The sequence below is a fragment of the Falco rusticolus genome, chromosome 2 (assembly GCF_015220075.1).
Source record: "Falco rusticolus isolate bFalRus1 chromosome 2, bFalRus1.pri, whole genome shotgun sequence".
Classification (NCBI taxonomy): domain Eukaryota; kingdom Metazoa; phylum Chordata; class Aves; order Falconiformes; family Falconidae; genus Falco; species Falco rusticolus.
Window position 1 is genome coordinate 57,072,665 of NC_051188.1, and position 18,764 is coordinate 57,091,428.

Sequence of the window (18,764 nt, forward strand, 5' to 3'; positions counted from 1 at the left end):
GCATATTTCATGAAATACCCTTGAAATGTACCTATGAAACAGTTACAAAAGAAATTTTTTTTTTCTTAATTGAAAGATTACTCCCTTAAGTAAAATTGTATTTCATTTTTTCCCCCAGTTACTTGTATAGTAACACTGGCAAGAAAAAATAGGCTTGTGTAAATTTAATGCACACTCATCCTCTGCTCTAAAGACTGACTGCAAGGTGAACTAGTCAGAGGTCATAGAACTAGTAAATTATTACTCCCAGCTTTGTCAGAACACACTGTTTTCTATGTATTTGTTTTATTTTAGACTTTTACATGCTTGCAGCTGCACTTTTCCTTCTTCATACACAACAGGGTATACTACTTCAAAACAGAACATTTCCTACCAATGAACAAAAAATATTTCCTACGAAACACAGGGCCATCCAATTGTTTCCAAGTATTTCCTTGTACTGAACAATTTTATTGCCATTTTCTTACTCTTAGAATAGTACCAGCCTTACTTGAACCCAAAATAATTCCTTTTCTTTATCTGACAGGGCTTTGCATACTGGTATGCAACCGTGCACCTACAAATACAATATTTAAAAAATGAAGAATAAAGAAAGTATACTAACTTGCAGATGTGTCCTAACAAAAGACTTCTTCCCTGTGTAATCAAAATTATTTCTCATTAAGAAGTAAAGTAACTGTGAAGCCTCAGTACGAATTGAACTCAGTTTGGAATTACAATACTTCAGAATTTCATAACACAGTGCAGAACACATATCAGCTCTACCTTCATAAAACGTAGATGGAAACTGGGGAAAAAGTAGAAAAGAAAGTAGTTATTTGTTAAAACTAGTTTGAGTTCTTGATAAAACAAGCACGTCAAGAAAAACACAAATATATTAATATTCCCAAACTGGAAAATACAGACAGTTATGTTGGAAGAAGGGTTCGCCGGAGTCAAGAAGACGCTCAATATGAGTTATGCATCTTGCTCAACTTTATTAGTTTCTAACACTACTTATATAGAACCGATACACATGCATATTCGTAAAGCAGAAATATAATTGGGTAGTAGTCTCTAAACACGCGCGGTTCTCACACCCCTAATTACCATGACTAAAATAAGCATTCTATCCATGTAGCTAATTGTGTTGCTGTGCTTCAGCCTTGTAGTTTGTTACTCCCTATTTTCCCATACCGGTCCTTATCTCTCTTGGCCCTGCACCTGCTTTCCCAGCAGCTGTAGCTTGTTACAGCCACAGCCTGTTGGCACAGCATAATTACTTGGTCTCAGGATTCAAGAATAGCTCAAGGCTACCTTTCTTGTTAACTTCAGCACAGCAACTTCAGTACAATTCTGATTACAGGCCTATTCTAATACCAGGCCTGGACTGTGCAGATCTTCAGAGATTCTAAGGCCATGCTTCTGCAGCCATTCTTCTACACAGTTATAGTAGTTCAAGACACAAACCAATTTTTACAGCAATTCAAAACACAAATATTCCACACTGTTGGGATTAGATCAGTCCTTATTAATCAATTTTAATTTGGGATTCCAGTTCTTATATTTTTACATAATATACTGTTAACTAAAGAACTAGATGAGTACTTGAAGATCATTTTTAAACTTCTTACCTTAAAAATAAGTGCCCTTAAAGCAATGAAGACATTTTTCAATGCTATTTCAGACTGATTCTTTTGAAGGAAGCAGAGGTATACATCAAATACTTTCTTCATCAGTGGATTATGTCCATGATCAGTCAGTAGTTGATTCTTTAAATCGATAGCAAAAATTTAGTTTTGTACAGTCATACATTTATACTGTTCTAAGAACACACACAGATCACGCAAAAGCCAGAAATCAAAAGAAATACAATCTGCACAGCATTACCAACATGTTTAATAATAAATAATAATCTGAATTTTAATTAGGTATGTATAACATTTCATTAATCTTGCTTTTAGCCAAAGTGTTGGCTTCTGAATAGACTTATAGGACACAACTGTATTTAACAGCTTTGATTAAATTAATTAGTATTAACAGTTCTTTGAGAGGCACACTCAAAGTATTAACACATTTTGCTCACACTGGCTTTAGCAGCTCAGACAGTGGAATTTTCCCATAGCAGCACCTCCTACTACAATGCTCTCAAAAAACCTCCTCCCAAAACAAACCCTCACCCACTCACCATCTTTCGTTACTGTCCTAGAACTGAAACTGAAAGGGCTCTTAAGGACAAAGATATTAGTTACTTTTCAGAGTTTTATCTGCATTGATATTCCAAAGCTCATTCTGAGGCATGCAATACACAGGGTTGCTCTTGATTTCTGTATCACCAACAGCTCCCTTCCATCCAAACTTTTTTTTTTTTTTTAATCTGGTCTCCTCCAATTTCTCTAGCAGAAGTAACGACTGTACATCTACTTTTAACAGTTCATATTGCTTCTGGTTTTCTCTGGGGATGTTTTCTCCCTTTGTCCACTGAGCATATGCATTAGGTTCCTATGGGACTCTAGGATGAAACAATGAGGTCTCTCTTTTTACAAAACACTAAAATAGGGACTGCTCAACCTTGTCCAGGGAGTCCAGAGCTGAGAGGACCATGTCAGGTATTGCTCCCTCTGACTCCATTGGCCCTTCAACACAATTCTATAGGGCCTTGCACCTTCTGCAACTCCCCTCCGCGTGCCCCACTCTTGTCATTACTGTATATAGGCATCTAAACAGTATGCTGCACGGCAGCTCCATCACCATCTCAAGTAAGTTTTAAGATAATACTAACCCAAATAATCTACTTCAACATTTTTTTTAAAAAGATACTTGAGGCTCAGCATAGACCTAAGATCTTGTAGCATGCCTTAAGCTCTCTCAAACATGGAAGAGATGTCTAACTACAGATGTCTCCTTTTCTATTCATGGAGACGCAGAAGGAATTCTTCAGGCTAAAGAATTTCAGCATAATCCTAGGTATTTTGGGTGTTTCTCAGTATTAAAAAATTGAAGGAGGCAGTCCTCCATTAGAAGCCATTCTGATAATGTGACCTGCAGACCAGAACTCAGCCTGGTTTTAAGCTGTGTGGATTAATAGATTCAAATGCTTGCAGGAGACCAAAGATCTCCAAATGCTGTCCAGTGAAGCCACAGGCAGGCCATTTTAGAGGCAGCCAGACATAAATAGTTCGACATAAGCCAGTCAAGCCTGTTTGGTCACAAGATGAAGTTTTCTCTCTTGGACCAGTATACAGATCTCTGTAGATGACCCAAAACTAAATACCTAACTAAGTTCTAAAAGATGGTAAGGCTCACTACTTCCAGATTTATAGAAAAATAATGAAATATTGTCTTACAAACCCCTGTCCTTATGAGGAAATTGATATAATATCCTTTCTTCAGATGTCCCAACATCAGAGGTAGGCAGTTCACTAAAACCACCTAGAGTAGTAGGAATTCACACAAGATCATTTAAAATTCTACCAAGAAGCAGACATAACTTGTGACACAGCCTGTAGTGACGGGACAAGGGGCAACAGTTTTATACCGAGGGTAGGTTTGGATTGGACATAAGGAGAAATTTTCTTTACAATGAGGGTGGTGAGACACCGAAACAGGTTGCCCATGGAAACTGTAGATGCCCCACCACTGGAATTTTTCAAGGGCAGGTTGGATGGGGCTTTGAGGCAACCTGATCTGAAGATGTCCCTGCCCATGGCAGGGGTTTGGACTAGGCAACCTTTCAAGGTTCCTTCCAACCAAAACTCTCCTATGATTCTACAGTTTTATGTATTTTAGTGCAGTTGATTGAATACAAGCTCCCGGTTCTCCTGTTTTGTTTGGATCTTGCAGACTATTCCAGTATACTCTTAGCTACTTCCTCAACATAATACATACAGATAACCTTGAAGAACTATCGTTCCAAGCATGACGGGCAGCTGATAACTAAAAGATTAGTGTTCATTCTTCTTGAAATCTTTAAAACTAGGTATCTTCATTTTCTATTCTGTCATGAAGTCGTGGACAGAACTGGTTCTAAACTCTTAATTAAATTCCTAATAAAAGGACTCATTATAAATAAGCTCATGTTTTCATAACTGAAGACACTAAATCTGAATCTTCAAGCAAGGATCTGGATACATTGCTCTGAATAAGAGAAGCAGCCAGCCAGACCTATCATCTCTCCTTTTTATAGCTTTACCTTTAATGTCTGGAAAAACTAAAAAACAAAACAAAAAAAAACAAAACAACAAAAACAGGAGGGGTATGCAAGTGGGCATGCTGTAAAAAGATTCCACAGGAGAGCTACAGTAACTGATACAACTAAAAAGAAGTCTTATTAGTGAAGAAATTTAAATAAAGTTACAGAAAAGGAACACACACAAATTACTGTTAATTAACTGAGACTTAAGCAGCCACCAAATTCAATATATAAGTCTGATAGTGTCCAGCTATGACTTATGGTTTTGCCACACAATAGCTTTATCACCCCACACGGTCTTTTTAAAAGAGTTTTACCACTAATATTTGGTAGACATTGAAGTTTCTTTAAGTATTTTTAGGAAGTTAGGATGAGGAGGCACTCTTCCCACGGATTACTGCTGATCAGTAAGAAGTCTGTGTCCAATGTGTAACTAAGGCAAAGCATTCTGCTGCAAAAGGTTATCAGCTTTTACATGAAGTAATAATGAAATACAGTGCTAGAAATGCTAAAACCACAATGCTATGTTACTAAACTATAAAATATAAATATAATTCTAAAATATTTTTTCTGAAAGATAATTATGGGAGATATTAACACCAAGTCAAGAACAAACCTTAAAAGCCATTGTGAATAATGACAGAGTATCCAGAATCGTAAGGCAAACTTCAGTGGCAATATTTGCTTCAAGTAAAGACTGGTGAAGAACATCTGCATCTGAATGGCCATAGCCTACAGAAATTCCAAATGAAGTGTAAGTGCTGGGTATGCTCATTTAAACGTTTCTTTTTTCAAAAGACTTGTTGAAGTAGGAAAAGATTAACAAGCAAAAAGCCTAACAGAAGTTAGTATTCAATACAGAAAAGGAATTCATATGCATTTAAATATTTTTCAGATACGTGCATGTAATTATTCTATCATAATTTGCTCAAGATCACAAAATACATTAAGTATGAATATCAACAACAGAAGCATTAAACAGCAGTTAAAACATAAATGTCTGATGTTTCATATATGTGTATGTATACAGAGGTATACATATATAAACGTACAGAATTATATATATTTACACATATATTCTTAAAATAAGTACCGCAGGAGGGAGTTACAGCTGAAAATATGTATTGGTAATTTAGCAATGTTATAATGATCTCAAAGTCAATAATAAATCAACCATTATAAAAATACAAAATGCTAAGAGTTGAAGGAATACAATCATGAGAATTCAGCTGCTTTTAAGTACAAGTAATTAATTCCGCTCTGTAGCAATATCATGCAATTACTCCATATAATAATCATTATTAATAAAAATATTTCATTGCTTCTAGCTCCATACTGTATTTAAATAATTTTTAAAACATATCCCACTTCAGCACTGGTTGTAGTATGTTGTTTATGTTTCCTAACATTGATTTTTTAAGAACCAGATTGACAAATGTGCCCTGGTTGCTTTTTAAAAGTTTAGCCTGCATCACGTTTATGTGTTAGATTTACAGTCAACTTAGCATCGCTAAATCAATGACAACCATGACAAACATGTTGAGACCAAGAAAAATCAGAAGAAATGACATGTTCTTTTATAATGACATCTGGCCACTTCCTTCCACACCTTCTTGATTCCCTGGCTGAACTACGTATGCATACCTATAACCACTATTTTCTTTGGATTTATACATTTTTTTCTGCCAGGAAATATACACCTTTTTCCTATCATCTTTTGCATTCTCTTTGACTCCACCTCTTCCTACTCCCATGTATTTTCTTTGTGATTTAAATCCAACCACCTCCTTCACCTCTGTAATGATGGAAAGGAAAAATTGGCATTTAGAAGCAGTCTTAACACAACAGCTGTTTGCCAAATAGTTTACTTTTACTAAAAGTGTTCTCTTCCTTAAAGAAGTTTAAAGTAAAATCCTTTTTCATAGCAAACACCTTTGGGTGACCAGAAACCCTTAAGTTAGCCTGCGGTTTTGGTAATGTTGAAGATACCAGAGAGGATGACTATTTTGAGAACTGCATTGAGGACAGGGGAATTATTCTTTAAAGTAGTAATTTGTTTGCTCTTCTGGTTCAGAAGAAAGGTACAAGGTTTATTGTAAATATTAAGTAAAAACTGTAGTCAACGGAGAGGATTCCAAACAGTTCAAATGCTGTTCTTCACATAAATCATTTAGAAGAAACATATAAACAGGTTGATCACTCCACATTATTACTAGAGACAGAAGTTTTGGGCAGGATGTAAAAAAGGAACACTCGATTTGGTTGAGTTAAAAGACTGTGTTTGCACTGCTTTCTCCATACACATGCCAAAAACTATCCTTGTTTCAATTTGCTATTGTTTTAGAGAAGCTAATATTGTATTCTTCATGTATAACTAACACACCGGATTCTATTTTTCACACGTAACTTAAAAGGAAACTATGGAACTACAATTACCACATACAATATAGACATCTACCTGGGTATGCCCATGAACATGCGCCCATACCATCACACTACTGCAGAGTAACTGCATTTAAAACCATCTAAGAACACTAAAAATGGGATAATCTCTAACAACTTTGGGCTTGACAATGATCACATACTGCTATTGCAGATCACAATGTATCTCTAGTATTTCAGTATGTTTGCATGTCACTGTTCTAGTGAGCATCCTCCTCCAGCCCCAACAATAGAAATACAAATTGACATTCTTGGAGTTTGTATTGAGATGCTTTAGACATTCAAACAAAAGGCCTAATTTCTTACATACTTAAGCACAAAACTACACTAAAATTTCTCAGAGATGTGAAATATCACACCATTACTTCAGTACTATTCCTTGCTTAAATGATTAGAAAGGAAGAAATTAAGTTTATAATTTACATTTATAGGCAACTACCTTGCCAAAGAATCATGATTTTAGGAACCAGTAAAGCAACTAATTCCACCAGATACGTCCTTCCTGTCTGCATCCCATACAGGATACGTACAATATTCATCCAAGTTCTGAAAAGTACGTTGGATACAAGATACAGGCAGACTGACAACTAAACAAAAAGTTAGACCACAACAAGACCAAAAATATAAAAACGAATTTCACATTTGACATGGCTTTTACAGCAACATATTTTCACTTTGTAAAACCTTGGTCAATACAAGGTGCAACATCCTGATATTCATTAAACATCCAACATTAAAAAAACTATTATCACTTTATGCCAAGTTAGCTGAACGAGACACCTTCCTTCATGATTTCCTTCAGATGGAAAAGAACAGAAAGTTTCTTTTTACATAAGCATGCATTTACTAAAATCTTTCAGCTCACTGTTTCCTAAAAATCAGTAAACTTTGCCAAGTTTGGGATGCATGAAATTTCTTTGTACAAGGCCCAGAAACAGCCATGTTATTTATTTCCCAGAAATTAGAAAAAAAAAAATTAAAAAAAAAAAAAAATCAGTGTTTACCTACAAAGTATTTTACCTTACTGAATGTATAGTCACATAGTGTAAAAGCTTTTGTGCATCAAAAAACATCCATGAATTATTACAATACAGCAGTAGCAGACTGATTACAAGAAAAAAAAGTACTAATTTGCACACCTATATGGTTTTCTGACATTTTTAAAACCAAAAGAACTGCATTTCTCCTATTTAAACAGGCATGAGAATACATTTATAAACAGAGGTTTGGTGGGATTTAATTTTTCTTTTTTTCAGTTTTCCTCTAGACTATGTGGTAAGTCTTGTGCAATTATACTAACTGCTGCTCTATATTACAAGTAATGAGCTAAAAGATTTTAAGAGACAGTTAGATATGCTTTGGGAAATAGAAGGATGAACAGAGTGACCAAACAGTTAAATAATTGCTTTACTGCACACAATTCTTTTCAGTATCAGTGTTGAATTTTACTGGATTAGTCAGCCAGTTTCACTGTTTTTTAAAGCTGAAAATTGAAAAATGGTGCTTCAGAATACTTTACATACAGTATATTTTGCAATTTAAGAGCAGCATGTTTAAAAAGATAGGCCACAAGCAGATTTAGTTTTCAATACAGCAGTCTTATACAAGCTGACTTCAACCTGATTAAATCTTACCATTGTCTACAGAAATTCCAAGAATACTTGATATCTTTCTCACACTGAAAACAGAAAAATCACTTCATTATTGGACGCTTTTTCACTTCCAGACAAACCAAATCATGGGATTCACAATCTTGGTAGAAATTCTAAGAAACTTATTTCTCCTTAGAGGATGTCAAAACATGGAGATACGGTCAGAGCACATATATTTACTTTTAGACCTATCATTTGCAAGACCAAGTGGGGGGGAAGGGGAAATGAAGCTTAATAAAGCAAATGGAAAAAATAAGTAATTTTTTTAACAATGTGCAGCACAAAGTTGAGGTGCGTATAATTAAAAAGCATTAAAATACAATTTTAAAATACACTGTGGTTAACCATGCTCCATGTTATGGCATCAGCCAGCATTGATTGTTCTGTTATAGAGCAGGGAACAGATCATTGACTGATTCCAGCTATGCGTTTGACCTAGAACAATAAAAGTCATTGAAATGCACTGGTGTGGCTCTGGGACCTGTCTCTGGTGTTGTGGTACTGGTTGAAGATGACAAATGTTATCATGTCATGAGACTTACTGTGGTTAAAAGTGAGAGAGTTATCCAGGCTGCTCAGCTGCTGCAATCTGGCATGCATCATTCCTGTTCTGTTACGGGAAACAGGCAATGTCTGAGATTTTCGATCATGAACTATGGATCCCAACCCCTCCTGGTTCCTGCAAGATGGGTGAAATGGGATAGAAGCAAAAGTTAGACATGTCAAACTGCAGCAAGACAGGAAGTGTTAGTTAAGCACGAGAAGTTTTACAGAAAGAATTATAATGCAACCTATTTAATGTTTTATTTATAAAACAAAAATAGGTAGCTTAAAAAAAAGCACCACAGCAAACTCTTTCTTAAAACCTCAAAGCATGAAAGCAAAAGCACACAAGCAGTTGCTCTTGAAGCACTAAGTTTACTTCAGAGCTTTTGAAAACATATTTGAGAACATAAATATTCTGAAAATATTCAGAACCCAAAACCAAATCCTCTATTTTGATTGTAAAAATTTTAGAAAAAAGTTAGAAGGACACACAGTGGTAAAATTAGAAAGCACACATGCAACAGGAGAGCAGGAATTAACTGAGGTATTATCATGTACATCTTACCCAAGCAGGAAGGGAGAAGAGCCATATGCTTTGTTAAACTTGCAGCAATCAAGTGAAGAAAACAGAAAAGTGATCTGTGTTAGCTATCAGTACAGGCTAACTTCCTATTGTGTACCACCACCAGAGCTGATGAAAAATGAAAACCAGTGCTTGAATTACAGAATACCCTGTTCCCTTTCATTCTCTGTCATTTGTGTATTTTAAGAGTACGTGCATTGACCATGATACGCTTCAGTGTAATGACAAAGTGAAAGACTAAAAAGCTACACTTACTGGGAAAATCCAGTACCTCTGCAGAACACCAGATGATTTCTATAGCTTAACATTTTTAGTGTTAAAATGCAGTACAGACTACACAATCAGTAAACAAAAAGTAAGAGTGGTAGTCTTCTCTACAAACTAGTTTAACAAATTAGCTCGAAGAATTTTTACAAAAAGCCTGAAAATTACAGACTCTTGTAAATCCAGAGTTCCAAGTACATTTAAACACAAAGGTTACAATAGCCAGATTTTTTTTTTGGCCTTTTTTTTTTTTTTTTTTTTTTTTTAAGGTATGTGAACAGAGATGAGATTTATTTCCAAAAAATCTCCAAGGACAAAGTTTGTTGTTTGCAGAAAGAGATTCACATACCATTAAATCTAAATTAAAAACAAAACCTTTAACATTGTAGTTAGAATGCTTTACCACCCAAAGTCAGCAAAAACTTTCTCACCGAGCTCAAGAGGGCCAGTATCTCAACGCCACAAGTTTAATTATAACAGTATTATCATGCCAACCACAGCATAAGGTCTAAACGAGTTGCTATATCTCATTTCATTAAAAAAATACTTTGCATTAAAAAACCCATTAATGCAAAGATGTTAAAATAATTTAGTACATGTTTTTGACTCCCACAGATTTTCTCCTAAACAGGCTTCAATGGGATCCTACAGGTATCTAACAGTAAGTACTTCAGACTTCAAACTGAGAAACAGCAGCATTGGAATGTTCACTACTCACCTTTCAGTAAAAACACTATATATAAAATTTCTAAAAGATTTCAATGGACATGGTTTTACGGCCAAGTGAGTAAACAAAACAATTAAATCATAAAATTTCTTCCCCAAAACCACAATTTCCAGGAAAAAATGCTGTAAAAGATAGCATTTAAGGGGTAGATTTTACAGTAACTGATAATAAACACAAGATGCACAATAACAGATACCAGACTTTCAGACAGGATACAGATTTGATAATACAAGAGCCAGTGACTTACTTCAAACTGTTATGTATCATTTCACAATAACTCTTCTACTCATGCAGTTTATTTGTAATAGAGATTCAAGGCTTATTGTACACACTATTAGTGAACAAGACAAGAATTTGAATTCCACACAGTACCTGGCTATGTATCGTTTTCCCATGTACTGGAACTGATGCAAGCATACTCTGCAGAGAACACATAAGTCAGAGAAGCAACACTTAAAACAATCTCTTCTAGATTTATGTACATCAGAATTATTCAACTATTATTTTTTTAACTTTAAACTCTTCGGTCATAAAACTTCTTTATTTCTTTATTTCTCCCACTCCCTTCCAGTCCCCAAGCCAAGAAAAGGTAAACATGTCTCTTCTGAAATCAGTCATGGATGGTTGTTGTTTTAGGCAAGTCTGGATTAACAACAAAAGGTACATAAGGCTGCCTCCAGAGCACACCTATCCCAATGGTCTGAATCAAAACAGCTAGTGCGAGCCCAACAGTCACACGGCAGAAGAGCCAAACGGCAAAAAAAACCAAAGCACCTTAGAAAACTGTAAACAGTGAGTTCAAATGCTTCATTTTGTATAGATTTTTACTATTTATAAAGGAGAAATGTTTAGAGTTCTTTAAAGTGTAAATTCAAACTGAAAGTCGATTTTCAGGCTTCCTCTTCCATGTGCCAGCTGTGAATGAGGGAGAAGACTGGGAAATAGTCTCTTCAACTCAGCTCCATTTTGTACTCAGACTTAAGTAGATTAGCCATCTCCAAACTGTGGAGTCAGAATGGTGTTTGCCTCTACCAAACTTTTGACTACATGCAAACTAACTGCAATTCCCCTTTCTGATATCTTCTTGTCTTTTTTAGATTCTTAGTTTTTCTGAAAAAGTTCTTTGCATGGCAAGTACCTACCTACCAGAAACACTATCTTACTGATGTAATGAGAAACTACCATAATGACCTGTATTAATAAAAATCATCATTGATACGAACGTTTTTTGCATTGGCAAAATACTCCTAGAATTAGAAGAGATGGATTTCATAAACCTTGTTCCTGTTCCAGTTTAAGGAACTGTGGTATCATCCACTGCAAGATGGAAATTTTCTTCTGTATTCTATATACTGCTATCGTGATGTAAATCATCTTTGATAATTTGTAATTTGAGATTACTGATTTGATCACAAACCAATCCTATCCAGTTCTTAAATAAGAAATATCTAATGGCAAAATACTGTTCACCACTGAATCTGTACAGTTTATGCCTCAGGCTTCAGAAAGTCTATTAAGTAGGCTCACTTACTTCGTCAGTTCTGTGTCTGATACAATCAATATCATGCCAGATGTAGTCACATGATGAATTAAAACACTATCTACAATATATTCCTAAAACAGACCTTGAGTAGCACATTCTACTACACAATTAACAACTGATACTACATTGATTGAGCCCCTACTACAAAGGAAAGCAGTCTAGTGAAACAAGTAAGGCAAGCAGAAAGGCTCCACTTCAAGCCAATAGCACCTTCTTTGCTTTTTATTACTGTATCAAGCAATTCTCATGAACAAATGCACCAAGTGTGCATAGGGATGGAGTGTAGCCATTGATAACAAATACTGGATTCAACCTGTATCTTCTCCCTTAGGGAATGGCACAAGCCACAAGAGGAATGCTAGGTGGACAGTTCACGACCCTTCGTATCTCAAGTTAAGCAATGCAATCAATTTTGATATGCAACCACTTAATTTCAGCAGTTCACGTTACAACATGCATTTTAATGCAAACAGGTAACAAGACAGCTGGCTCCTTTCCATGAGCATAGCAATATTCTGAGCACTACTTGCTGTTTAGGAACTTCCTGAGATCACTTCTGTATAGCCTACTTCCAGAATCTATCATGGAATTGGACAGACATGCAATTGTGCACATCAGGTTAAGGACTTCTAAACAGACCAAGATCGTGTTATTTTTTCAAACAAATAAATAAAACCATGTATACAAACTTACATCCACACTCATTTTTTTTAACAGCATAGCAAAATGTGATTTTATGAGAAGCTCAACAAAAATCTTACTCTGTAATCGTGAAAAAGTCCATGAGTTCAGATTTTGTAGCCTTGTTCCAATACGTAAACAGAGCGTCTAGGAAAATGAAAAATATTAAAAACAAGACAAAGGCAGCAAACACACAAAAGTATTTAACAGAAAAGTTAACTATGTTGGTTTTAATTTTCAGATAATGAGGATTCAGAGAATATGAAAATGGCTTATGTGGTACAGATAACTTACTATTTAATGTTTTCCTTTAAATTGATTGTACAAATGCACATATTAGTTCTCCAAATGAGTTTCTACAATATGCTTTTAATTAATCCCATATTAAAATATTCCCATACAGTTTCATATTTTAAATAGTAATAATTGTATAGTCAGCAGTGACTACAGTGTTCTAAAAATATAAGACTTCAAAATACTTTGAACTGTTAGTCCTATAACCTGCTTCTTTATAGACTGGTCTCAACATTTTTAAAATTCAAATTGACCATTTCTTCTTTTTTAATTTACAATGTTTTACTATGGATAGTTTTTCAGTACAGTTTCAAATTTTCTTTATTTGCACAGATTTCAAAAATGGCTATCTATTTTTTTACAAAGCTTTTAGTTACATAGCCAAGACCGGTCTCTCTTGCCAAAAAAACTTCAAAATTAGCTTACAAACTCAAAATTACAAAGATGTGTGGCAAAATTTGTTTGACACTCGTTCTTTTCCAGGAGAATTGAGACCAAACAAATCCCCACCATGCTTATGTCAATTTTAACTGGAATTTCCTAGAAATTCTAACTAATTTTTACATATTTCAAAGTGTAAAATAGTGAAAAGATATTAGAGTTTTATTATAATTTTAATTAAAATATGTAAAACAACATTATTATAACTACATGAAAAATCTCATTCGTGATTAATTGGGATAATAAATTAAGAGTTCAAGTAGTACATAAACTTGATTTTTAGAAATTAAAACCAAAACAGGCACAGAAAATAAATTAACTACTTTTGATATATGTTTAGCACAAACTGAAAAATTCAGTGTTTTTACAAAAAGGATTTGCCTTCTTTCTTAAATACTGATCAAGGATAGGGGAGTGATTCAGAGCTGTATGATCCTAGTAAAAAATTAAGGTTTGTCATTCATGCAGTGCTTCTATACCTCTGTAACCTTCACCTAGGTAAAACGACTCTCTCAAAAATTTGGTGGATCATCTCACAAACATCCCAGGAGAATGAAGAAGCACTAAATGTCCCCATTCCAGAAATAGAAATATACATTGCGATCAAACCATTTGTTTCCCTATCATACAGGAAGTTCTGCAAAATAAGAGGAATGGACTAGCCCAAGACTCTGCTACTGATCAATAAACTATTATTCACCTCTATTTTCCAAACTGGACTGCAAAATCACACACAAATATTCGCTTTCTTACCAAGTCCTTTAATTAACCTCGTACTTTGAAGGAATAATCACTTAATGCTTACAAGGTTTCAGTCAGAGTTTAATTTGACCAGTCCCACATATTTGTAACATACAGCATAACATGGTACCTATACCTCAAATATTATGCTGATTTTGAGAAAGTATTGAAATCACGGGCATAAATCCAACACATTACTTGGAATTTATGAAAAATATGTGGAATTACTTACCTTCTGACATACTTCTTAAAATATGAAGGAAACACATGAGCAGACTTTTGATCTCTGCTTGGTCAAGTTTGTCATATCGAACTATAGAACTTCCTAAAGTGCTGCTCTGTTGGTTCTGAAAAAAAGACAGACAGACATATATTGGCTGAAGAGTTCTGAAACTGATATGAACTAAAATGTTTTAAACTGCCTTATTAATTCCTGCAACAGAAAAAGGATCCCAGAATAGAGACAAAAATGTTTCATGTAGAGACAGGTCACTAAAACACACACTACACACATGAAGTATACCAAATTAAGCCTCTTTACCTTTGTTTATTTCCTTCTTTGTATGAATTTTTCCCTCAGAGGGAGGAATAATAGGAAAAGTCACCTAATTACACATAGATACCCACATTGTGGAAATCAGGCATGCCCCTTCTGTTTAGATGAAATACTTTAAAAATAAATGCTGCTATTAGGTGACACATACATGCTCCTTTGCTTTTGAAGAGACTTTATTCTGAACCATAGACAGATCTGCACCTACAAAATTCTTTCCATTTAAAGATGTGAGAACCTCAAGGGAAACATACATGAATGGCAATAAGCATTTTGGAAGTTTAACTACTGATAAGTAACTTGCCCTTGCCTCAAAAGAAAAAAAAAACCAACCCAAACAAAAGCCAACAAACCCTGAAAACCAAACAAACACACCCCACATCCACACACCCCCAAGCATAAAAAAAACTTTCTCCCTGCTTCATTTGTTTATGCAAATTCTACACTTGTGGAAAGTTAATCAGCAATTCCTAATACTTAAATCTGTCAAAAAAGAAAAAAAAAAACCCAAACCTGATTTTTCAAAATGTGTATCATGAAAAAAAATAAAACTGTGAGAATATATACATCGAACTTTGTACAAAGACTTACTTGTAAAAGAATAATTTCCACACAATCAAATGTTGCAAAATCCTCAGTCTGAGGCTTTTACACATATACTACATAAATATCTTTAAAAAAAATAAATTATGCCCTTTTTTGTGCCTAATTCTCACTTCCAATATAAGGCCACTTATGTGAATGGAAAAGGAACCGGACATTTAATAAGTTTTCTCTAAGTTCAACAGTCTAGTATGATTGATCTGTGCAACTCTGGTTTCTACAAGACAGCTGGATCACCTTGATGCTGTGACCTTTTTAAGGGGACATGCCAGTGTTGGAAGATATCCTGCAGACAGAGAAGTGCCAATACCTCAAGGGCAGAGCAACCCTTCCAGGAACACTCCTCACTGAGAGCAGGAGACATGCCAATCCATGAGGGAACATCTCACAGCATACACATCAATTGACTGGTAAGCGCTTTAACACATTCCATGTAAAAGGAAAGAATTGCTGTCCTAAAACAATCTGTGTAGATCTTGTCACATACTAGACACTGAATGGATGCACAGTGAAACTGAATGTGAAACTATGATTAATACTAGACACAAATTACTGTAATTTAGGAGAAAATGGACACCTATATAAGCCTGATTATTGCAGAGTAAAGACCTCACAAACTATGAAATATCTCTGGTGAACAAGGAGGTTCTACTATACAGCTTTATGGAAACAAATAGGGCAGGGAATTAATGGCTGGCAAAGCAGGAAAAGAATGAGTTTCCTAGACTTTCAGATACTGTCCAGAGCACTACGTATTATTTCTCTAAAATAGCTGAACAAGTACATGGATAAAACTAGGATTATAGCTACTCAAAACTTTATTTCAAAATCATGTCAATAACCTATAAATAAGCATGTATTAAAATAGAAACTGGTATACTTTCAGCCAGTTCTGATTCCACAAGTGTAGTTCTACAGGTTATTCTATTAGAACGAAAACATGGCTCTTCAATAATGGTATCAACCAACGAGCAAAAAGTTGAAGATAACGTGCATGGAACAACTGATCTACTAGAAAGAAAGTTTGCAAAGCAACAAATAAGAAGCCAGGGTTAAGTATTATTGGGAAAAATACTAACAGCATGCTCAACAAATCCTGTATTACCTAAATTGGCAGACCAGAGCAGAATTTTCAAAGGATGTTGATTCCTTTGAAAACTCTTTTACTTGGTAAGAACACTACACATAAGTAATTAACAACATGACAGCTAAGTAATAGATGACAGCACTGCCATTGAGCAACAGTGTATGTACAAGATATTTATTTACTTGGTCAACGTCAAAGAAGATTTTTTTAAAAAGTTTATTTATATTAAAGACCCTCAGAGTCAAATTCTGCTGATATTTAAGCTGATTGGATTGTTATGCTTAAATTAAATCATGTACATGAACTATTCCAGGTTTGTCATTTAAAGGTATATTTTACATGGTTACATTGCACATATTTGGCTTGATATTCAACTGTTGCAAAGCAGTGGCAAAACTACTGATCACACACTTCACTCAGAAGCTTAACTATACCAAGCACAAAAACCAAATACTTCTTGTAACTGAAGAGAGAAAGCAGCATGCAAAATTTTCTCTGGCAAAGCTGGAATTGTCAGAAGTGAAAAATCCATAGTAACACGGTTTTTCTTTGCAGGGTGAGAATTTTCTTCTTCTTCTCCATTAGGGCGCATAGCATGAGCAGAGTGCCTTCTGAGAAGCTTCTCTCTCTGCCACACGAAGGCATGTCAGAGTCAAGGGGAAAAAGTTAACATGTTGTGACTTGCACAACAAGATCTAAGAAAATGAAATGTGATCAGTATCAACACAAGCTCTAGAAAGACATGACTGAATACCTCATAGCTACTGCAGCCAGAGCTCCTAATTTGTAACAGCTTTAAAAGTGAAATGATTTAGAAAATTCAAACTAATATAAAAGAAATCACCTAAAGAAAGCAGAGCAACTGTTTTTTCAGTATTTAAAAAATGCTATGCATATCGTGTACAGAACAAGATGGAGTGAAGGTGTCTACAAAATCAAGGAACCTGATCTAACTAGAATTCAGTTCTCTCAAGCAAAATTCAGTCCACTTCATCTAGTGCCTTTTCCTAGCAAAGGAAACAACAACTGTTTGCTTACATCTCTACATTGAAAATCTGTTTGTATTTTCTGCAAAACAGCTTAATAAATGCAATGCAAAAAGAGTTCATATGATACTTACTATGCAAAAGAAAAACTTACATAAAATAACAGCTCTACAGTTATTCTAGAAAGCCCATTCCCAATGGAGATTAGAGAAGTTAACCACTATGAGAATTAAGATGAAACTTTAGGAATACAGGTTGGGGTTTTTATTTTGGTTTTGGTTTTTTTACCTTGTCAAGAGAATTGCTCTTGTCACTGTGTCTTTCTGGGAGACTGTTTCCCGAGTCTGTACTTATAAGAGAGCCTCTTGAGTCAGCATTCCTCACGCTATTAATATTTGGAGTTGATGTGGTGTAGGGGGAAGCTAAAAAAACCCAAAACAATGTAAAAGTCTCCAACAATACATACACTGAAAAAAGTCACTCTATAGTTTAGTCAGACTTCTAAAACCACCATATATGTATATATTTTTTAAAGGAGGCAAAGAGCTAATTCCATTCAGTTACTTTCAACGAAGACAAACTTATCCTAGAGGTTCAGCAAAGTATATCTTTATGTACATACACACAGACTTTTGTACAACTACAAACACACATGCATAAAAACAGATGTAGCAATACATATACACACTTACATGAAGAAGCATGTATATTTAAGAAGCTCACCTTCCCCATTTTTCATCTTTCTTTTTTTATTTTTTTTTTTTAAATTGAGTAATTGACAACTAATTACACCAGACAAAAAACAAACAGAAAACCACATTAAAGCGACAGACAGGAGGATGCCCACATGTGTGCACAAGCAGCACCTCCACTTAGAGGTGGTCTCCAACATCATATACAAAATGGTAAATTATGGCTTTCTGGCTATAAGTGACTAAGGCTAGTTTTGTCTCCTATTCCTCTGCATCAAGACAAGAACTATCATCTTTGAGGGGGGGAAAAGCATCTTTCTCCAGGAAATAGCTTTAGATTCAAAAAGAAAAGCAAGATCAAAAAGATCCCAAAAGAAAGATTTCATGTAGACTGTGAACAATGACTCATGATGAAGAGCTGATTGCATGAGGGTTCTGTTAATGAAAGTAGCGGTAACATTCACGTATATATGCAGAAAGCAACCAAAATTTGACACAGAACAATAAATTCTCGTAACAAATGAAAAAAGGAAACAGGCTCCTTTTAAAATTATTTTATTATTTTTTAAGTGCTTACCAATGCCAGAGATAACACCAAATAGATCTTTAGGAAGATTGTTATCCAATGTGTTTCCTGATTTTTGTGGTGTTACTAGCTGACTTGCAGTTGGCAAATTAAGCGCATCATCCTTTGCACTCTGGAAAAGAGGAAAAAGTGATTACTGTTTTCCAACATTATGGACTTAGTGAATATGACA

The 18,764-nt window shown here is 34.9% G+C and overlaps 1 protein-coding gene across 21 annotated transcripts in view; it reads right to left on the reverse strand.

Moving 5' to 3' along the window:
- DOCK9 (dedicator of cytokinesis 9) overlaps nt 1-18,764 on the reverse strand; it is a 129,026-nt gene that overhangs the window by 21,388 nt on the left and 88,874 nt on the right. For 6 of the 21 annotated variants that reach the window (XM_037376673.1, XM_037376678.1, XM_037376671.1 and 3 more), the window contains exons 33-42: nt 18,584-18,704; nt 17,603-17,736; nt 16,783-16,956; nt 14,318-14,432; nt 12,690-12,756; nt 10,758-10,805; nt 8,808-8,944; nt 4,788-4,903; nt 1,614-1,751; nt 605-787 (exon numbers count right to left, since the gene is read on the reverse strand). In XM_037376673.1, the coding sequence (XP_037232570.1) occupies nt 605-787; nt 1,614-1,751; nt 4,788-4,903; nt 8,808-8,944; nt 10,758-10,805; nt 12,690-12,756; nt 14,318-14,432; nt 16,783-16,956; nt 17,603-17,736; nt 18,584-18,704 (1,233 nt within the window). Of the gene's footprint in view, nt 1-604; nt 788-1,613; nt 1,752-4,787; nt 4,904-8,247; nt 8,292-8,807; nt 8,945-10,757; nt 10,806-12,689; nt 12,757-14,317; nt 14,433-16,782; nt 16,957-17,602; nt 17,737-18,583; nt 18,705-18,764 lie in introns of all 21 variants that reach the window. The other 15 variants (XM_037376682.1, XM_037376684.1, XM_037376680.1 and 12 more) reach the window with 5 other exon arrangements.